The following is a 20,156-nucleotide window of genomic DNA, read 5'->3' on the forward strand; positions in this document are numbered from 1 at the left end:
ATTTTTTATTTTTTTCTCCGTGTGTCCGCGCCAGGCGGGTGACACCGCGATCGCGGATGTCATGCGGCGCACGCCGTATCCTCCAAGACAGCAGAAGACTCACTCGCCCATGTGACCACTGCCTCAAGGTTAACCTGTTACCATGGAGACAAGCCCGCCAATGAAAATTCAGCGGGCGGCTGCGATGTTGACTGCAAGCTTTTTTGTTTTAAGGGGTGACCTATTTTACCCTCCCCTTCCGCAGATACTCCCGACTCAGACCCCGCATACACACACACACACACACACACACACACACATACACACCATGTGAAAAGAGGTTGTAGCAGACGGGGAGGGTGGGACAAGAGAAGGAACACAGAAAACATTTAAATGACACATTTTTACCAAAAAGAAAAAAAATTGTCACACAGCTATTTTTCTTTTCTTGATGGAACTGAAGATATGGGGCTTTTTTTTAATTTATTTATTTTTTATAAATCAGAAGAAAATGTTAAAATTAGAAGTCTTTGATCCCTTCTGTCATCGATGGCAAAGTCGACTCTGCGCCTCGGTTTCTATTTAAGAGCCTCCTCTACCTCCATCTTTAATATCCGCGACTACGAGATCAAACATGATGTGTGTTCGGTTTGTTTGGTTGTTTTAAAAGTGCCACTTTATTACAAAAGTATAAACTCGACTGACATTTCATGAATAGTAATCTTGATATAAAACATTACAATCTTTTTGCACTTAGCACTTAATTACACGCTTTTATTTTTTTTTTATTTAATTTTTTTTTTTCCGGGGGGGGGGGTGGAGAGTACAAGATCCTGTAGTCTGAATAGCAAACACAATATGAGCTGCCACATTGAACTCAGCCGGGCTTTCCAAGAACACAGCGGAGCTTCATGCCCCCCCCACCACAACCAACCGCAAAAAAAAAAAAAAAAAAAACAACAACAAAGAAGAAGAAACACACCGGAAGTTACATTGCAGCTGTTTTTTGTTTGTTTTTTGTTGCTTTTTTTTTTTGGTGTCACAAGATAAAAGTCATTCCGTAGCACAATTAAACATGATAGAAAAAGATAGATTTCTTGACACTGATGATATATTTATTATTCTTTCTCTTTTGTCGTAATGTACATACACGTTGCATCGACATACAGTATAATCACATTGTTCTGCTGGGGATTATTTGGTCAAACGCAACCGCCGTCATCGTCCAGCACTCGGGTGTTAATTTCTGTGTTTCATTTTTTTTTTTTTTTTCCACCCCTCAGGGTTAGGAGGTGGGTTGGAGGGTTGGGGGGGTCTGCCATTTTTGCCATTTCTTCAATATTTTAACACCAATAACAGAGAAGGGTTGGGGGGGGATGGGGATGATGGAGCTGCGATGAGACATGATGCTCGCTACTACACGTCGGCACTACTGTAGCTTTCCAAGTGGACACTCGTGTGACCTCAAGGTTCAGGGGGTGGAGGAGGGGCGGGGAAGGGGTCCACAGACATGAGTGAGGACTGAGCGGGTGGAGGTGTGGGTGGGGAAGGGATAGAGGGTGGAGGGGAGGTCGGGAGAGGGGAGCGGAACTGTCTCCACCTTCAGGACTTCCAAGTTCTCGGAGTCCCGTTAAGCCAAAGACGTCCTTCATCTAACTGCCATTGTGCTCTACAGAGGAATAAAGCAACACACTTAAACAAAAAAAATAAATAAATAACCAACAGTGAAATTAAAAACAAAATAAAACATTCATATAGGTACCACTCGACAGTGCTTTTTTTTTTTGGTGTTTTTTTTTTTTTTTTTCTTTTTCACGTTTTTGAAGCATGCAAACTCTTAGGCAGGCAAAAGTGCAGAAACAGGGTCAACAAAGTAAAACAGCTCATTTACAGACAGCAGCGGAGACAGTGTTCAGTCCATGTCAGGTGGAGCGACACATGAAGGGGGGGGTTGAGGGGGCGGGGTGGGGTTGGTGGGTATCCGGTCAGCTTCTTGAATATGAAAATGATCAAAATTAGTTTAGGCTTTTAGGAGGAATGCAAAATGTGTGCAATTTTTTGTTGTTCTTGTTATAATGCTCTCATAATTGTTTCTCTTGGTCCCTGAGCTTTCAAGTATTTTGATTAGTACTTCATTCCTTTTAAATTCCAACCTGAATCTCATCTTGACCGACTATAGGGAAGGCCTGCTCTGATAAGTGCTACCAAAGATTTCCCCGAAAAAAATCCTGCGCCTTTTCCCCCAAATGAAGTTTACCCGCTAGAATTGAGGAAGAATTTAGGCTCTTTATTGTGCTTTGCACATATGTGTCGGTAAAATAGTGCTACTGTTACCTACTGATTGCTCTGCAATGGTCTTGTGCTCATTTATATTTCACTACCTTTGGATTCCTTTTAAGGTTTATAGATTGGATTTTAGCCCCGGTCATAACATTTCGACACTGTTGCCTCGAGGCGTCTGCGGCCCGTGACGGCGTGACGTTATGACTTGAATGTAAACAGTATGTGTGGGTGAGCATGACAGGGGCTCAGTCGTCACTCCTCACGGCGTTCGCTCAGCCCCTTGTGTTGGAGGGGTCGGGGAGGGGGTCACAGTGCAGCAGCCGCCTCAGAGCCCTGTTACGTACATCTCCATGCCGTCGTTGAAGGTGAAGATGGTGGTGGTGCTGGAGGTGGTGGAGCCCTGCTTCAGGTCACCGATGCTCTCGTACAGGTTCTCCCCCGGCAGCAGGAGCGCTTTGGCGGGCAGGTGCTGTAACTTGGGGTTCTGCTGCGTCGGCGGCGGCGGAGGGGGCTGTTGCTGCTGCAAAGGCTGCTGGGCTTTCTTCCTCCTTGGCCGCAGGGTGGCACACGTGTTGGGGGGTCTCTCGCGCCTCCAGCCGCCTCCGCCCTCCATGTTCTCATAGGCGGGGTCGCATTCCTCCGTCCCAAAGGATTCGTAGCAGTGGTCATCGAGGGACCCGCCCGTTGCTTTGCCCTCCTGAGGGGCCCAGGTCTGGGGTTTGACCACTACACTAAACCCCCCGTCACGCTCTCGGTCCCGATCACCGCGACCCAAGGTCCGGAAGCCAGGGTTGGCTGGGGGCGACCCGGGAACACCTCTCTTCTTCTTCCCTGGTTTACAGACCTTTGAGTACATCTCAGCCACCTGCGAGACATCGACAAACTGCGATTACGGTCTGACAGAGCGGAAAGTTTGACGGGTTTACTTGCTTTCTCTCCACCCGGTTGAGAAAAGATCACTACCCTCCTTACTTCAGGCTTTCCCGAGGCTGCGCCCAACAGATGTTTTTCTCCGGCTTTAAATGGCAAAGTAAGACTAGCTAGGTTTGTCCATAAGCTTGTTGTCTGAAATACTGCTTCACACACACACACACACACACACACACACACACACAGTCGACTCTTCTGTTCACTTCTTCAGTCCCCAGAAAGTGTTCCAGCTGTTTTACCTAATGCTTAACTACTTTCCAACCACACTGGTCCTCTCAATAAACAGGAGTAGAAATAGCTTTGTTCTGTCTGAGATGAAATTCTGATCAATCAGAAACGTCACGATTTGTGATTTGAAAGTTTCCATCAAAACATTCTGACTGATTTGAACAAATGTATATGCATGTATATGAATTCAGTTTGTGCCTTTCATATATCACTGCAAGAGATAAACAAAATTCTCTTTGGAAGACAGACATCTAGGCATGATAAAAACAAAGCCTCCTTCTCTGATCATATTTGACTCCTCAACAGCAATGGCGTCAAAAGCTCTATGATCACTGGAAGTGATGTACATGAAAGGCACAACCCAGATCGGTTAAATCATTAATTCTTCATTAATCATTAACATTAGCTTTAATAAATACATAATGATACTGTAAATGTGTAAAAAGCCAGTTTTATGATACAAATGCTACTCAGCAAATGCACGCTATTTTTCATCCCCGAGATTCGAGATCCCATGCTGGAAATAAGCCATTTGCAAATTCCTTGTTTTTATGTGACATGTTTCTCCCCAGTGTTGGGGTTCTAACATTCTGGAAGTGTGTGTGTGTGTGTGTGTCTGAGTGTGTGAGTGAGCGAGGTCTCTCCACGTCGATTCCTGAACATGTAAGAGGTTCCAGTTTATTGTATCACAGGATCTCTGTGATGATGATGGTATTGCCATGGTTTTCTTTATGTGAGCAGATATCAGTTTTATCAGGGACATCTATATATTGAGAGTAGGAATATTGCAATGTGACGTTGCCTGAAAATTGCTGGATCTGCAATCTTTCTGATAAATGAATGGAATTATCACAGATATGTCAGAGGAATCTTATCCCTGTGGATCGGCCCTTTCTATATTCTCTGTGTAAACAGATACATGATATATGACCCGTCCATAAACTTGTACACCGCGGGATGTTGCTGGATGATTAATTTGCACTCCCCTGTTGGAAGGCGGCCTCCCCCTTTGAAACCCTTTGAGTTATACTGGGACGGGCCGGTCGATCTCCACTCACGGCTGATTAAGCCGAAACCCTTGAGATTCGGTCACCGGCCGTTCGAAACGGCGCACTCTTAGCCCTCGCTCACCGCTGCAGCAGACGGTTGGATGTTCTCGGTCGTGTGAGCGCCCAGCGGGGCCAGGGCCTTATTTTGGAGCATGATGATGTCTTCATCCTCCGGAGGCTTCCAGATGTACTGCTCTCCGTTGCCCATAAACATCACTTCCTGTCAGAAGAAAAACAAATGACATTTGGGGCCAAAGCTGCGTAGTCACATGCTCGAGCATTTAATCCCGGGCAGGCAAATGAGAGTGAACGGAAAAGAAAAAAAAATGGCAGTTTACCATAACAGGACGAAGAGCACTTTGAATACAAATATGCGCGAGGCTTATGGGAGAAGTGGGATTGGCAGTAGACTAACCACCCAGAAATTTAACACTTTCCAAGTATTTTAACACACCAGTGATGATGTTATGGTTGGACTGGTAACTATAATGTGATTACTGATTTTTAGGACAGTAATTTATAACATCCAGACAGACAGATGTAATGTGCTCATTATCCATCGCTGAAAAAAAGAACCGCCTTGAATTCTTTTCAACCGCACAACCCGCATATGAAAATATGCCACAGTCGTGAATCAATTTCTCCCGGATGGCGGACCTTGTAACCTGAAGAACCGCGTGCTTCCATTCCGAGTGACTTGGTTGCATCATCTTGCATCATCATCCCCACGAAAGTAGGAGCCGAACCCGCTCTGCCGACAGGCTGTGTACACTTGTAATCCTGTGAACCGCGCATGTTAAACCCGGGTCACAGCCGATATTGCAACCCCACTGACCCCACACAGGGCGGCAAACGGTCTCCCACTGTCACCCGGAGGGGAGTCGGTCACTTGTGGAGAAGACAGTCCCCACACACACACACACACACACACACACGCGCACACACACACACGTGACGGTGTTGTGGCTAACATATGGAGTAGGTGACACAGCAGTAACTCTGCTCTCTCATCGACGGACCAATAAACACAAGCGCACTTCTACTCAGACCGTAACACGACGGGAGGCTCATGATGTAGAAAACCGCAGCGTTGCACATTTACACCGGTGCTGATGTTCTGTGGTGCGCTACGGTCAATGAGCTGGAACCGGAAAATAAATAAATAAAGAATGTCAAAGTCATGCTGATATGGGAGGAAAAAAACAGCGAGGAGAATTTGTCAAATCAGCCTGAAACCATTAACTTTAAATTCAGAAACAATTGATCTGCTGCATCAGCAAAACATGGGAATAACACTCGTGGCGTCACTTGTGACATCAGCAGCCTCTGTGGTGTGAAAGCGAACTGATGACCAGCAACGACCTTTGAACCCATTCTCCCCCTCAAGACTGTGGACAAACAAATAAAACGGGGGATTCTTTGCATTACAAGCGGCTTCATTCTCACTCTACTTTTTTTTTCCGCAAAAACCACAAACTCACAGTGAAAAATCCTGTTAGCGAAAGAAAAGCCCGAAATTGGGTCTCTATTTCTAAACCCCCTGGAAACATTCCATTATTTCACAAACAAATTCACTGCTGTCGACTGCTTTAATCAAATAGATTTGCATTTTTGGGGAATGGTGAGCCAGTTTTAACATAGCATACCTAGCGTACAGCCCGGCAGCAATTGCAAATCCTTGAAATGAAAAGGAAGCATTTCACTTTACTACTTTGCGTCAGTTGTGGGGTATGTGGAGTTTTTGTGGGATATCTCCCTTAATCGTCTTCATGAGTGAGGTTGCCCAGCAACCAGCTGACTTCTTATTTTACCCTTGCTACCAGTTTTAATGGTAAGTCAGGCTAATCGCTTGAAATCATGTGTCATATAGGCTGAAACCTTGAAAGGTTAAAACAATTGACAAGAAAGCGACTGAATGTGTTTCCCAAAATGCTGCTTTTAGAAAACCTGCAGGTTTATAAATGGAAGAAAAAAGGTTCATCAGAAAAAGTGCTAATTTTGGTAATACCGCCCCAACATTTCTCTACAAAAGCCACTTTTTAAATTCTCAGGTCGAGAACAGATCAGCTTCTCTGCCACAGATCATGAATGTAAATGTTAAGACGACTCAAAAAGACAGGCCTGGCGGATTTTTTTTTTTTTTCTTTTTTCTTTGACGAAGAACCTAAATTAAAGCAACGTTCGTACCAATATAAACTCATTTCATGCCTTCAAGATGATGAGGCTGTTGCTACACTTTGCTCTCATCAGTCTCTTCGCTCATCTGCCATCTAAAAAGTCTCTCATGCTTCCACAGGGAGGGGAATGAAGAAGAAAGAAAGGGTGAAAAAGTCTCAGCGTGCAGGCAGAACGTTCACTGCAGAAGACAGCGAGCCGCAACAACAATCCTGCTAAGCAGTTGGGATGTTCAGGTTCTCGTCCCTGGATCGGTTTAACCTGCTCCCTGATGGAGAGGGGAGAAACAAATTTGCCATTTTGTCAAATCCTGGCCAAACTTGCTGTGCGATCGAGAGTCACAGCCCAGTCTGCAAATAATGCAGCTTCTGTTCACTGGATTCATATCTAGCTTTTTTTTTCCCCCTGCAGCAAATCCAATGCATCGGCGCTCATTTTCCCTCACAAAATAAACAGAAACTTGAGAAATATCAGGTCAACAATCAGAACTGACAACTACATCTGTTTAATTTCCCACCTCCGACAAGGAAATTACATTCGTTGGATTTTATTTAGTTCCGAACCAAGCCTGTTTTTCTGATTACCTCTTAATTCGACCGCAGTTCTGGAAATCACCTGAGAACACCACCCGATACCCCTTCACGCCTCCATCTCCGCTTACCTTTGGGAAGGAAGGAACGTTGAAGGCCTCCACATTTCTGCGGGGCAGCTTGGTGCTGTGGGGGTGTGGAGGAGGCGGGGCGGGATGCGATGGCGGGGCGTGTCGTGGCGGCGGCGCCGGCGGCTCCCCCATGTCCGTCCCACTGTCCCTCTTTTGGGGAGCCTTTTCGGCCTTCCTCAGCTTCCTGACACAGGCGTACTCGGCCGTCTCCGGAGGATGAGGCGGAGTCATGACCTGGGCCTCGGGTTCCGGCAGCCCTCCCTCCACGTCCCCGTCCGGGTCAGGCGGCGCCGGCGTGTTGGCGGGGACGGCAGGAGGAGCCGGAGTGTCCGTTTGGCCGGCCCTGCCCACCATGGCGTAGAGCGCATCGTCAGTGCGTGTGGTGGACGAGCGGCGGCCTACTTCCGAGTAAGTGTGCTCTCCGTCCTCTCCGGTCCCAGAGGGAATCTGGGGGAGCTGCCTGCCTTGAGAGTGAGGACCAAAGTTAGACCGGCCAGCAACAGGAGGGTCGACGCTAGCTCTATACACACGGCGATAGCTCTCTGAACCGGCGATGAGCAGCCTCCTCCTTGTAACGAACACCAGAAAACCTCTTGCCGGAGAGAGAGACGATCTGGAGCTGACAGTGAACTGGGAACTGTCTTATGTGTTTGAGAAAATGTGTCCAAATTGGCTCACTTCCACTACAGTGGAAGCAGGACAAGTATGAAACAGGACATATGCTTATATTTCTTCAAACCCTCTCGGGCTACTGTCACAGCGCCCACAAAGACAGATCCCTGTTGACTAACAGCGAAGCAGCTCCAGGATTCGTCTTGGCTCTCCGATTTCTGTCTCTGAGCGAGAGACGCGTGTTCATGGAGCAGAAGTCCGGTGAAAGGATGGCTGAGCTGTAAATGCAATGTGACTTGTGTTTTGAGGGGAATTTATACTCGGAAATGTCCGCAGATTTTGTTTCGTAAAAGGTTTTTTGTGTTCGTGTTTTTTTTATACCAAGTATTTTACTGAACGTGCAGAGAAAATGAGTGTTGGATGTTTCTGGAAATGTCGCCAAAAAAGAAGCGTCCGCTAAAATACACCTGGGTAGAACTTGTCACTTTGAGCGCCACATGATAAACAACATTTAATTTCCGGTGTATTCAGGAGATGGCAGGCTGCACTATGGTCAATACCTCAAAAATCACATCTCAGTGATTTAAATGAAATAAATAGCTCTACAGCCAGAAGGAAACCCGGGGATGTTTTTGGATCCCGTATCTGGAAATAATTAATGAGGGTGACACTTCATCGAAACACGATTATGATTGATTTACTGATCATTAATTCCTTCATACATTTATTTGTCACGCTCCCCTATTTTCCAATTGATTTCCCAATTTAGCAGTTTCACGGAGAATCACGCCGATGATTGTGATCTTTCCATGCCTCTCCAGATCACATGCTCCTGGTATGATGCAGAAACATTTCCACTAATTCTGGCTAAATTCCCCCTTTGATAACTGGCGTGTACACACACACACACACACACACACACACACAACAACAAAAACGACAACAACAACGGCAAAAAAAAAAAAGCTTAGTCATGCAGCTAGAATAAGGCCAAGCTGTTTAGCAGACAGTTTCTGTTTGGCAGATACTGGGTTTCCACCTGGCAGCAGGCAGGTTCAGCTTGTGGTGGAAAAGTCAGGAATGGGGGTACGATGGTGGAGAGGGGGGTGTAGAAGATGCGCTCACTTTTGCCGTTGCAGTTCATCTTGTTCATCTCGGTGTCGGATTTACTGATGGAGCGCAGCTTTGACTGCCTGAGTATACCCTGACGTCAAACACACACAAACACACACAGGGCCAGTTAAATGCTTATTAAGACCGAAGCCGTGTCTTCTGAACGATATTGTTCCCCGGCAAGTGGCGATGCTTCAGCCTGCAATGTAAACAAAAACAAGAGCCGCGATCGCCTGAAACCTACCATGTCCATGAGACGGTGTTTTCCACCCTCGCCAGGGACATTGTGTGTCTTTCCCTTCCTGTGGGAAATGAAACTGCAGTCATATAGGGTAAAACAGACTGCTGGTTGCGAGGTTGTATTCTAACTGAGCTTATGTATGAGGAGGAGAAGGAGTACAAAGAGCGTATTAGGACTGGTGACCACATTTGAGTTATCAAAATCATTTATCTACAGTTAATTTCATACCTCCAGGTCATAGCTAGCACACAGCTGGTTGTTAAAAATATCAAGCAAATGTCCTGGTCAGAGAAAAGCTACTACTGGACAGCAAACAATGTGACAAACATCTCAACATGTTAATATAGTAGATAACATAGAGATGTAAATGCTCCAGTGGAAGGATCCAAGTAAAAGTTTAAGCTAGTAGCCATATTTAGCTGCTCTCTGAACATTAGCCGTTGGCTTTAGCTCTAGCTCGGTGTTGCGTTAAATCTGTCAGGAGCTAAACTAAACACTAAAGGTCGCTTTTCTCGTCCAAAAAAAGTCAGTTTTAAAATAGTTTTATTATCTTTCTTTACATTTTGCCATCTCATTTCCTCATTTAGAGCCCCCTTGGTGGGTCTGTGGAAAAGTCCGGAAGCCACTTTTGTGCTCATTTTAAGGTAAATGATTTCCAGCTGCTTGCTAATCAAGTGCTAATTAATGTTTTTGAGATTGGAGATTTTTTTTAAACTAAATGTTTTCACTTTTTTTGTTAAAAAAAAAACAATTTCAGGTGTAATGTTGTGGATTTTAAGATTAATGTAAAAAAAAAACAAAAAAAAAACCATGACTTTTGTTCTGCCATTTCTGAATCAAAGCATTCTTAATCCATGCCTGCCGGTCCTCGTCCACATCTTCCAGAGTTTTAGTCCTGTTCTGGCGTTTTGAAAATAGCACAATTGCTTCTCTGAGTTCTGTATTGTAAAAAAAAAAAAATCCACGAAATGATATTACGCTCCTACATTTATTCATGCTTCTGCTCTTCTCCTATGGTTTCATCATAGCGTCTGTACAGTCATACTTGCTCATCTTACCTCTGGCAGCCCACGCAGAGCACCACGATGAGGATTGTGACCACGAAGGCTGAGGCAGCAGCGATAGCGCCCAGCAGCAGGACCTTGCCGTAGGGAGGAGCCGTGAAGTTCAGCCCGTCCTGCATGGAGGCCATGTGGGAGCGCTGGCGCTCACTTGCTCTCTCACACACTCACACTCTCACCCTCACGCTCATGCACGCGGGGAAGTGCCTCGGTCTCACTGGGATCTGCAGTGAGAAGGCACAAGGGGGGGGGGGTTGGGGCTTAATTACAGAACTACATGAACTTAACAGAACATCAAGAAGGTTAGCGAAGACACAGCCGGGGGTTGAAGTGTTCACAGCGGAGAGACAGAAGGGGAACATCCATTTAAGAGCCGGAGCGTAGAGGATTCCTGTCCGGTGCAGAAACAGTGCAGCGAACAGACTCTACGCCTCCGGCATGTGCTTCTGCTCTACCTTGTCGGAGGGATTACCGAGCTTTCTATGTCACACTTACATCAACAGATTTCTCCTCACCGACGGAGATGTTGGGGTGTTTGGTGTCACTGCAGGAGTCCGACGAGTCCACGTTCAAGAAACTCAACATCATTGGCATAACTGGGACATATTGAGGCACGCTCATCTATTTGATAGGTGCGCGTTCGATTAATACACCACTGAATCCCCCATTCACAAATTCTAACGTTAGCTCTGAGGGAATCTATTTGTAGGCCGTGTTGATTAATTCATTTTAATGGCCTGCCCTATTTACATGATGTGAAATATTAGGAACAACACAATCGGTCGAACAGCTGGGATCAACACAGCAAATTGCAGCCTCAGAAATCAGCACCTCGATAAGCTCAGAATACTTTGCTCCATTTAAGAGAGGATTTGTTGCAAAATTGCTGTATTAAACAAGGTTAATTTTAACACACTGACCTAGAAGAGATTGTGTGAGACTTAAGTACAAGTGACTTATGTGTGTGCACAGCTGAATGTGAGATTTCCCCCAAGTGTGATGGCACCAATGTCTAAATTGGCTGACGGGAAAACTTTACGGATCAATGCTCAACATGTCCAATCTATAATCAAGCTGCAAAGCTGTTTTCCCGTGAAACTCTGGGACTCTAAAAGTCTGTGCGGCTTTTATTAATTTTTTTGGGGGGGCAGCAACAATTCCTTTCAAAATTGACATCTTGGCACAGGTGGTTGTTACAGACTATAAAACGCTGTCTTGTGTTTGAGTTGGCACAATAACCAAAGCAGCAATGGCTGCTGAAAAGTTCATTAAATAAAGATTATATAGAATACATAAAACACTAATTGAGACAGTCTCTATTTTGAGAGACACTTATGGAGGTTTCCATAAATACTACAAGCTACCATATCTATCTATCTATCTATCTATCTATCTATCTATCTATCTATCTATCTATATACATATATATGCATATACATATAAATATGTATATGTATATATACATATATATATATAGACATTTTCTATTTTGAGAGACACTTACGGAGGTTTCCATAAATACTACAAGCTACCATATCTATCTATCTATCTATCTATCTATCTATCTATCTATCTATCTATCTATCTATCTATCTATCTATCTATCTATCCATCTATCCATCTATCCATCTATCTATCTATATACATATACATACATACATATATATATATATATGTATATATATATATATGTGTGTGTATATATATATATATTTCACTCTTGAATATTTGTTTAGATCAGCTTCCCAGCCTAAATCTGACACATTCAGGAAAACATGAGATTTTATTTATTTTAGATACTTATTTTCTCCACAAGCTCATCGTATTAGTCATTGACAACATGCGATAAGCTTCACCACGACGGCAGGCAGAATGACATGTAACACCGGAGGAAACATTTATGAAAGCAGAGGGAGCAGACTTCTCGCTTCTCTAATCCTCATTCCTCGCCAGAAAATTCCACGTGTTCCAAACAGGAAAAAAAAAAGGTCTAACAAAAAGATTGAGCCCATTATAATCTCTGTCGAATTACGCCATCTGCTTGTTTGACTATGTTTTCTTTTTCTGTTTATCGAATAGCTGTCTCGCTGTCGCGAAAAGAAAAGAAATTTCAGACTGAATGACAGACTGCAGGAAACAAACTGCCTCAAGTCGAGCTGCACCCGAGTTTTGAAATACCTGTCGTTTCTTTTCTCCTTATGCGATTTTAAAAAAAAACACGTAGTTCCCAGCACATTAAACGCTCCATGACAGGTCTATATCAAGTAAGTTTCTAAGTGGTTCATGTATCTGTATCATGTCCCCTGTTCAAATCTGTTGTGTTGAAAAATGCCCTTCTCCATCGGATCCCATACAAACTTGTTCCTTCCAACTTGGAACCTTCAAAGTATAAATAAGTGTGAGGACATTTGGGTGGACATTGGGTGGAAAAGCTCAGGTGGGTTTAGCTTCATTGCTTGGTAATCATAAATCATCAACTAAAGTGCTTTCATTCTTATTAAACCGACTCGGCGATCAGCTCATGTCGTGAGATACGAGCATTATAATTGTCAGCAAGACTGCAATTTTTTTCTCTTTCGAGTTTGTCTGGCTTTTCCGCCACTCGCACCGATGTGGTTGAATTCTTCTGGTTACGCAAGACATACAGCTCTTTCAACTCCAGTGAGGAAATGTTGGCCTAAACATTAAAATGATTACCTGGAGTCTTAACAGTCTGAGATCATTGAAAACGAAGGCATCTGAGATTTTCCCACTCTTCGCCACCAAAATACTAATTCCCTCTTCTACCTAACTTGTTTGCATGTTTGTTAACTCTTCATTCTTTCCTAAACTGAAAGATGGGGTCCCTGTGATGGGCTGTAAAATGAAGGCCACAGAGGTTAGAAATGAGTAAAAGAAAAAACTCCTGCCATAAAAACTCAGTTCTTGCTTTGTCTTTTTTTTTAATAGCTTCTGTAAATCAGAAACTCAAGACCTCCATTTTCCATGGAAAACCTTGTGACGTAAAAGCATCAAGTACTGTTTAAAAAAATGTGGTAAATATCTGCTGTTTTTGGTCATTCTGTCTCAATCTTTGGGCTGTTTCTTATTTTGGGGAACTGTCTGCATTTTCCTGTGACTTTATAACCAAATACGCCGCGGAGAAAAAAAACTATTGGGTGATTACACCTCTGACGGACACAGGTTCCCACTTTGAAGATTTAATTTGTTGATTCAAACTGGTAAGAACTAGTAGACGCAGGCGCCTGAGGAGAAAGAGGAAAAAACAATGCCTGCATAATATACCTGTCAAAATCTCCAAACCGACCGAAGTGGTTGATAAAAGGTTTGAGGGAAAGTGGAAAAAATGGGGCAAAAAGCCAAGAAAGAACTGTCTGTGCTGCGTCAAATTAGCTACAAAACTGAAAGAAAGACAAATATCAGCAGAAAAGAGGCTCATGCAAGTGTGGCCCCTCTATAATACTACATTTGTATCAAATCATGTTGTTTTTCAAAACTTTAAAATAGAGATTCCGTTGCCTGACCCCAACCAAGTCACACCTAAGTGGCGAATATGGAAAGGCAGCACTACCTGTCGGAAAAGCAATCCTGAAGCTGCTGTGTCCATGAGTGACGAGACAGACAGAGGCCACGGGTTGCATTTTTGCACTACAGCCTTCATATATTTGCCAAAAAATTCTTGGCCGCGAAATTCAATTTGCACTTAATTTTATATGCAGATGACTCAATGATACTCCTCATTGACCTGTCCAAGGTGCCCTGATTTATAGCAAAGATATCCAACGTGATTAAAACTTAATAAGCACGTCTAATGAAAGGGAGGCAGCAACAGCTACGTTTCTCCATTATCCTCTTCAAATCTGTTTCTAGTTATTTCACCAAAATGCCAGCAGAGCGAGTCAAATTTTACAAAACGCGAGTCGCTTTCAACACCGCAATCACAACGGAGCAATTCCCTAGGAGCCTCGAACGTAACATTGGATCCAAATGCTTCCGCGAGACAATGATCGTTTAGTGTCAGAGTAATCAAATCTACGGATCTGAGAGAAGAGCGAGAAGGTAATGAGATGTAGGTGTGGAGGGACAGAAAGACAGGAGACAGGAGGAGGAGGAGGAGGAAATGCGTGGGATTCCTGCAGCAGGTGTCTGAAGACTAAAAGCAGATAATAAGAAGTGGATGTCACATTTTCCCAACGAGGTTCCCCTGCCCTCCTCCTCCTCTTCCCTGCCCTTCCGAACATGTCCACACCTCCCCACCCATTCGGCTCCCCCTGCCTCCGCCTGCGGTGTTTGAGCCTGTGACGCCTCAGCACTGCGGTGTAATCTCTGGCCCGAGAGCTGCTTCGTCGGAGCCAACCAATTGGACGTAGTGCTCTGAGCCGAGTGAGAACCCAGTCGGTTGCTTCCCCGCTAAACAAAGCAGCGGAATCCCCCCCCCCCCCAAAAAAAAACACAGCTTGTGGTACGCTTGTTTGAAACTACGAGCGCTGCCTGGAATACCTGCAGATGCCCTGAGGATTTTCTCACAGAGCAGCAGGTTACAAGCACTGAGAACTGGCCTCATGCGATGAGGAACCCGGATCATCAGTCGCACCTGTCTGATGCACTCACAGCTTCAGGTCGGCCAAAGAAAATACGAGTACATTGTTGACCTTTGCCAACCCGGTATTTCAGAAAGAAATAAGACCCAAGAAGGGATGCAAAGTATGTTTGAAAACTCCAAACACTAGTGCTTCATACTGGTAGACTTATGAGGACAGCTGTATTGGCCATGATATGCAATGTTTAATCCTCCCCAGGTTAAGGACTAATTTATTATCAGTATTGAGTAGCTCTTATTTCCCATGATTTTAGACATTCGCCACTTTGTCTTATGTTGTAAAATATGTTACAATGGACCAAAATACAAATCCAGATGTTCTAGGACACTACAAGTGTTGAATCCCATGGGATTTTTTCATATTGTTGTTTTTTTTTTCCCCCAGCTAAATGCTAACAGTTTGTCCATCCCTCATTGCCCCCCTTTTTTTTGTCTATTTCAGAAAAGCTAGCCAAAAAAGGTTGTCACGAACAGCAAGCATCGTGAAATAATCTCAAAAGTGAAGTGTAACCATGGTAACAAAAGCGCGTGTGAGCCCGCGTTCTGAGAACAACGAAAATATAAGCCTTAAACTAGACATCTATAGGCAGGGACAACCAAAGACACCTTAGGGAAAAACTTTAAAACATACAGCTGTTTATTTACGGGGGGGGGGGGTCACAAGTTAAAGATGAAGTTTTTACATTTTGGGATGATTTTTGTTTACCTTGTCCAGGTTTTTAAGCGTTACCATGGTTTTCAATCTAATTCAAGAATGAAACTGTTTCTTTTTTTAATTTCCCTTCTAATCTGTGCTGTTTATATCAAATGACAGTTGTGATTTGGTGTTTCTGCATTTCTATAGTGTTTTCATGGGGGGAGGGGTTGATATCAGTCATGGCCTTAAAAATCCTCTTTTATGAATGTGATAAATACATGATAAACAGTGACATGGTTCGGGAATCTTTATCAGCCTCTTTCACATGAAACAGACTTCATTTGCCCTTTTCTGTTAATTTATTTAATTGATTCCAGGGTTCGCTGTGGCTCAGTTGGCAGCGTAGGCATCCCTTCCTATCAGGAGGTTGGGGGTTCGTTTCCCGGCAAGACACCGAATGGCCTGATTCGATGCCTGGCCGCCGTAAAGGTGATTATTTCACTTTTTGTGTTATATACAAAGGGAACATGTTGGTGGTCAAGTGAATGAATGAATGAATGAATGAACGGGAGAATGAGATTGTTAGGGTAGATCACAACATGGCATCACTTGTTGACTTGAATGTGACGGTATTAATCGAAACGCATTGAAAACAATGGACGAATGATTCAATTCATTCATTGGTCTGATTGGCCTCATCATGTCCTTTTGTCAAGGCAAAAATTCAACCAATAAATAAAACCATTTCCAATTTTCCATCTTTGATTGAGAAAAAAGAGATATCCACATTCGACGAAACAGCAGAAAAGCCCTGTGTTGTTTTTGTTTTGTTTTTTTTTTTTGCTTCCAACACCTGACGAGGCCATAAAGTCAACAAGGTATTACCAGTGTAATCCCCATAAAAATAGAGTCAGAAAAACGTTTAACCCTCCCAATCAATGCCGGGAGGAATTTATTTTCTCTGAAAAATGCCCCGCGTTTGCATGCGTGCTCATTATTATTAAAAAAAAATAGGAACTTCTTTCTAGCCATTAAGTAATGTCCTCCCTGCCAATCTGCTCAGGTTCGGATAAACCACCTCGGAGTTCATGTGAAGCAAAAAAAAAAAAAAACTCACCCTCTGTGTGACACAAATAACAGCCATGTGAGTTTGTATGTGTGTGTGTATCTGTGTGTCGGGGAGAGGGAGAGTTGGTGGTGGTGGTGGGGGGGAGCTGCTATTGTGTGAGAATGTGAATTAGGTCAAATGTTTGCTTGCAACAACGATTAACCATGCCCCTGTGAGGAAGACTGCTGCGTGGAGGAGGCTCTGTCTTTATCTGTGCTACGCTGCCTAACACACACAAACACCGTCTGACATTATTCATCAAATTTGAGGAAAAAAAAAAAATCACACACACACACACATACACGCATGCAAGGATTTCTTGTGATCATGTCCCTTCCAGCAGCTCTGACAAAGTGAGGGACCTTGAAACAGGCTGTTGAACAACAACACAGATGCTGGGGGTTAAGAGGGAATCATGCACGACGTGCTTTTACGCTCCGTTCTGTCACCTTAGAATGAAGAAATGCTCGGCACAAGGTTTGTGTCTGCGTGTGTGTGCGTGCGTACGTGTGTGTGTGTGTGTGGAGGGGGGGCTCATGATGGCACCCTCTTAGCAGGCATCAGTCACTGGGCTCTGTCACCTCAAACTGCAGTAAAGCTGGTGACAACAGGTTACACACTATCGATGCCGGGTGGGGGGGCTGGAGAACCAAGGGTGGGAATTGGGATTTTTTTTGGGGGGGGGGCATGCAGGTGGAGATAGATGGGCGTCTCATGGTCACAGGAAATGGGAAAAAATGTCAGTGTGATGCAGTGTGAGGTTTTGTTTCCTTCAGCGTGGAGAGGGAGAGAGATCCCCCCCCCCATTACACACACACACACACACACACACCGGACACACACACCCATCATGTCCTCTCTTCCAATCATGATTTCAGAGTCATTTTCTTTGGTGAAAAAAAAAAAGATGTCCCTCAGGTCAGCTGGCAACTTACCCCCCCCACCACCACCACCCCCACCACCACCCCCACCTCCATCCCCTGCTTATAGGGGAGGTGGAGGTGGATGCATGGATGGATGGATGGGTGGATGTGGTGGGAGGAAGGGAGGTGGGCGAACGTTAACAGAAACGTTAATTATCTCTCAGCTCCGCTGTCGGCAGGGATATTACGCGGGGAAAAGGCGTGATTGGAGGAACGGAGCTGCTTCCTCTCATCAAATCAAAACCAAGTTCTCTGATCGATCGATCGCCTCGTCTTGGGAGGGAGGGATGGAGGGGGGGTTAAGGGAGGGATGCAGCAGGGCTGAGGTGGCGGTGGGCGCACACGTGTTAAATGCATGGAGGTGGAGGTGGCGAGCACAAAGAAAACAAGCAGAGAGGAGCATGCCCTGCAACCAGAGAGCTTTTCCCCTTGTATTTTTTTTTTAAAACGTGTATATGCACCCCCTCCCTCCAATCCATCCCTACACACTGCGCTATTACCCCCCCTCTCCCTCCCCACTGTACTCACTCTGCTCCCGGATTCTAGGAGGCGCGCCGTCGACCCCGGTCGCTTCCGTCTCTGTGTGCTCTTCCTCCCGGACCTCCCCCGGCAGCATAATCAGTCACGGGCGGCACGTCGTCGTCGTCCTCCTCCTCAGGCTCCGGCGGGGCGGGAAATGCAGCATTCTGCATGTGGCATCCTCCGGCGCCGGCTGACCCCCAGTGTGCGCCCACCAACACCCCCCCACCCCCACCCCACCTCCAGCACCCCTCCGTCCGCCGCTCCCCCAGCCTAGTAAAAGGGAGACCGGGAAGAGAGTAAACCTGCTTCTTCTCCTTCTTCTCCTTCTTCTTCTTCTGCTGCACCTCCGATGTCAGTGCCAGGCTCCTTCTGCTCCACGGTCCCTCAAGCCCCCTCCATCTCTGCACACATCCCCTCGTTTCAGCTGCCGCGCGTCCATGTGACACAGGCAGATCTGGAGACCCCCCCATCCAGCCCGCAATTAGAAACGCGTCTTTTGATTCTAGCGTCATCCCTCGGATGGGCCGGGAAGTGAAGCTGCGGGTTTTACCGTCTAATGAATGGGCTGATCCGGGAGGGGGGGTAAATGCCCCCCACACACACACAAAAAAAAATTGGAGGAAAACGTGCAAGTCTGGAGTTCACACACACACTCTCACTCACACGCACACACTGAAACTTGTTGAGTGCCTCTGTGGGGGGGTCAAGGGTGATCCACGGAGCCTTGTGACCCCTTTACTGATGTGGATGTGGGTTCACGACCCCTGTGAGATTATGTCACCCAACTTGACCCTCTCCTCCACACACACTCACACACACACACACACACACACACACATACACACACATACGCACACAGCAGGGAACAACTGGGATCAAAGTTGATTTTATGTGACCCACATGTCTCCGTCATCCTTGATGTAGTTTAAGTCCAAATGTAATAAGAAGATAAAATAACATCTAAAAATAGGCCCGTGGTAGTTTTTTAAATTTTTTTTTGTATTTCTTCTTTGATGTTACTAACCTTTTCCACTCTCACACCTTTTGAAACACACTGCGCCTCCAGTACCGCCGCCTACCTGTGACTCGGGGGACTGCATAGAGGAACAACCGCCTATCAGGTGGTCCGAGTCGGTGTTGCTGTATGAGGGTCAACCCGTGCCGTGGAGGGGGGAGGCGAGGGGGAAGGGACAAGCAGGGGAAGTAGGGACAAACAGGGGAAGCAGGGGAAGCACCACTGGCTGTTTTGTACCCCTGGCCATTTTCCACTGCTATCATCTTTCATTTTCCGGGTCCAGAATTTCTTATGCAAAAGAGGAAAAAAAAATCTGTCTTTGCCTGTGTTTCAGACCAAAACACCCGGAGATTGTTTTTTTTTTTTTAATTCATTTTTTTTTCCATTAGTTAATATCTGATTCTTCTCTGGTCCCCCGCTTTCTGCTGATTCCGACATCTTGTCCTCGCATCGGTCCCCTAACCTCATTGACTTGGCCCTTTTTCTGGCCGCTTACTCGTACTCATCTGTTCGTAAGCCTGCGAGAGACTTTGCTCAAAAATTAATCAGATGACAAGTTAAGGCAACGATCCCCAAACCTTTTAGTGCCACAGACTACTTAAATTGCAGATAACTTTTTCTCAGACTGCGGGGGTGAATCACCTGTTACGATGAACTCATTTTCATAGGACTCTTGGTATTTTCTTTCAAATGCAGCTCTTTTTGCCGGCACTCTGAGACCTTTCTGGTGCTTCTCTCTCAAATGAGCTCTGCACTGACGCTTGCTTGCGGGCTATATGGGCAAGGGTTAGCTTGCCAACTTACTCGCTGAAAAACCCCTTTAACTGGATCAAGTGTGGGAGTGAAGCATTGGAGAAGGAACTTTTTGCAGTTCCTCTTCAGGAACAGTTTCTCCTTGCATTCGAACAGCATAGAAACCATGGAAATCGGTTCCCAGTAGCATTTTAGCTCCTACTCAAAGGCAGGGTCTTTTTACGGTTCCACAGGAACTCATAAGATGTTGGTCCCTGGTGGTTGGT

General features: G+C 45.2%; 1 protein-coding gene across 1 annotated transcript; it reads right to left on the reverse strand.

The window, feature by feature from the left end:
• Positions 1 to 1,072: 1,072 nt before the first annotated feature.
• On the reverse strand, positions 1,073 to 18,388 carry LOC147227028 (uncharacterized). Its single transcript, XM_086159216.1, has 7 exons — positions 18,129 to 18,388; positions 10,330 to 10,556; positions 9,275 to 9,332; positions 9,043 to 9,121; positions 7,306 to 7,769; positions 4,552 to 4,689; positions 1,073 to 3,127 (listed from the first exon to the last, which is right to left on the reverse strand). The coding sequence occupies exons 2-7, from the start codon at positions 10,461 to 10,463 to the stop codon at positions 2,588 to 2,590; spliced, it is 1,413 nt and encodes a 470-aa protein (XP_086015342.1). The 5' UTR covers positions 10,464 to 10,556; positions 18,129 to 18,388; the 3' UTR covers positions 1,073 to 2,587.
• Between the last annotated feature and the right edge of the window lie 1,768 nt (positions 18,389 to 20,156).

This window comes from Fistularia commersonii, chromosome 14 (assembly GCF_037954325.1).
Source record: "Fistularia commersonii isolate RoL2024-O1a breed Wild chromosome 14, RoL_Fcom_v1.0, whole genome shotgun sequence".
NCBI lineage: Eukaryota > Metazoa > Chordata > Actinopteri > Syngnathiformes > Fistulariidae > Fistularia > Fistularia commersonii.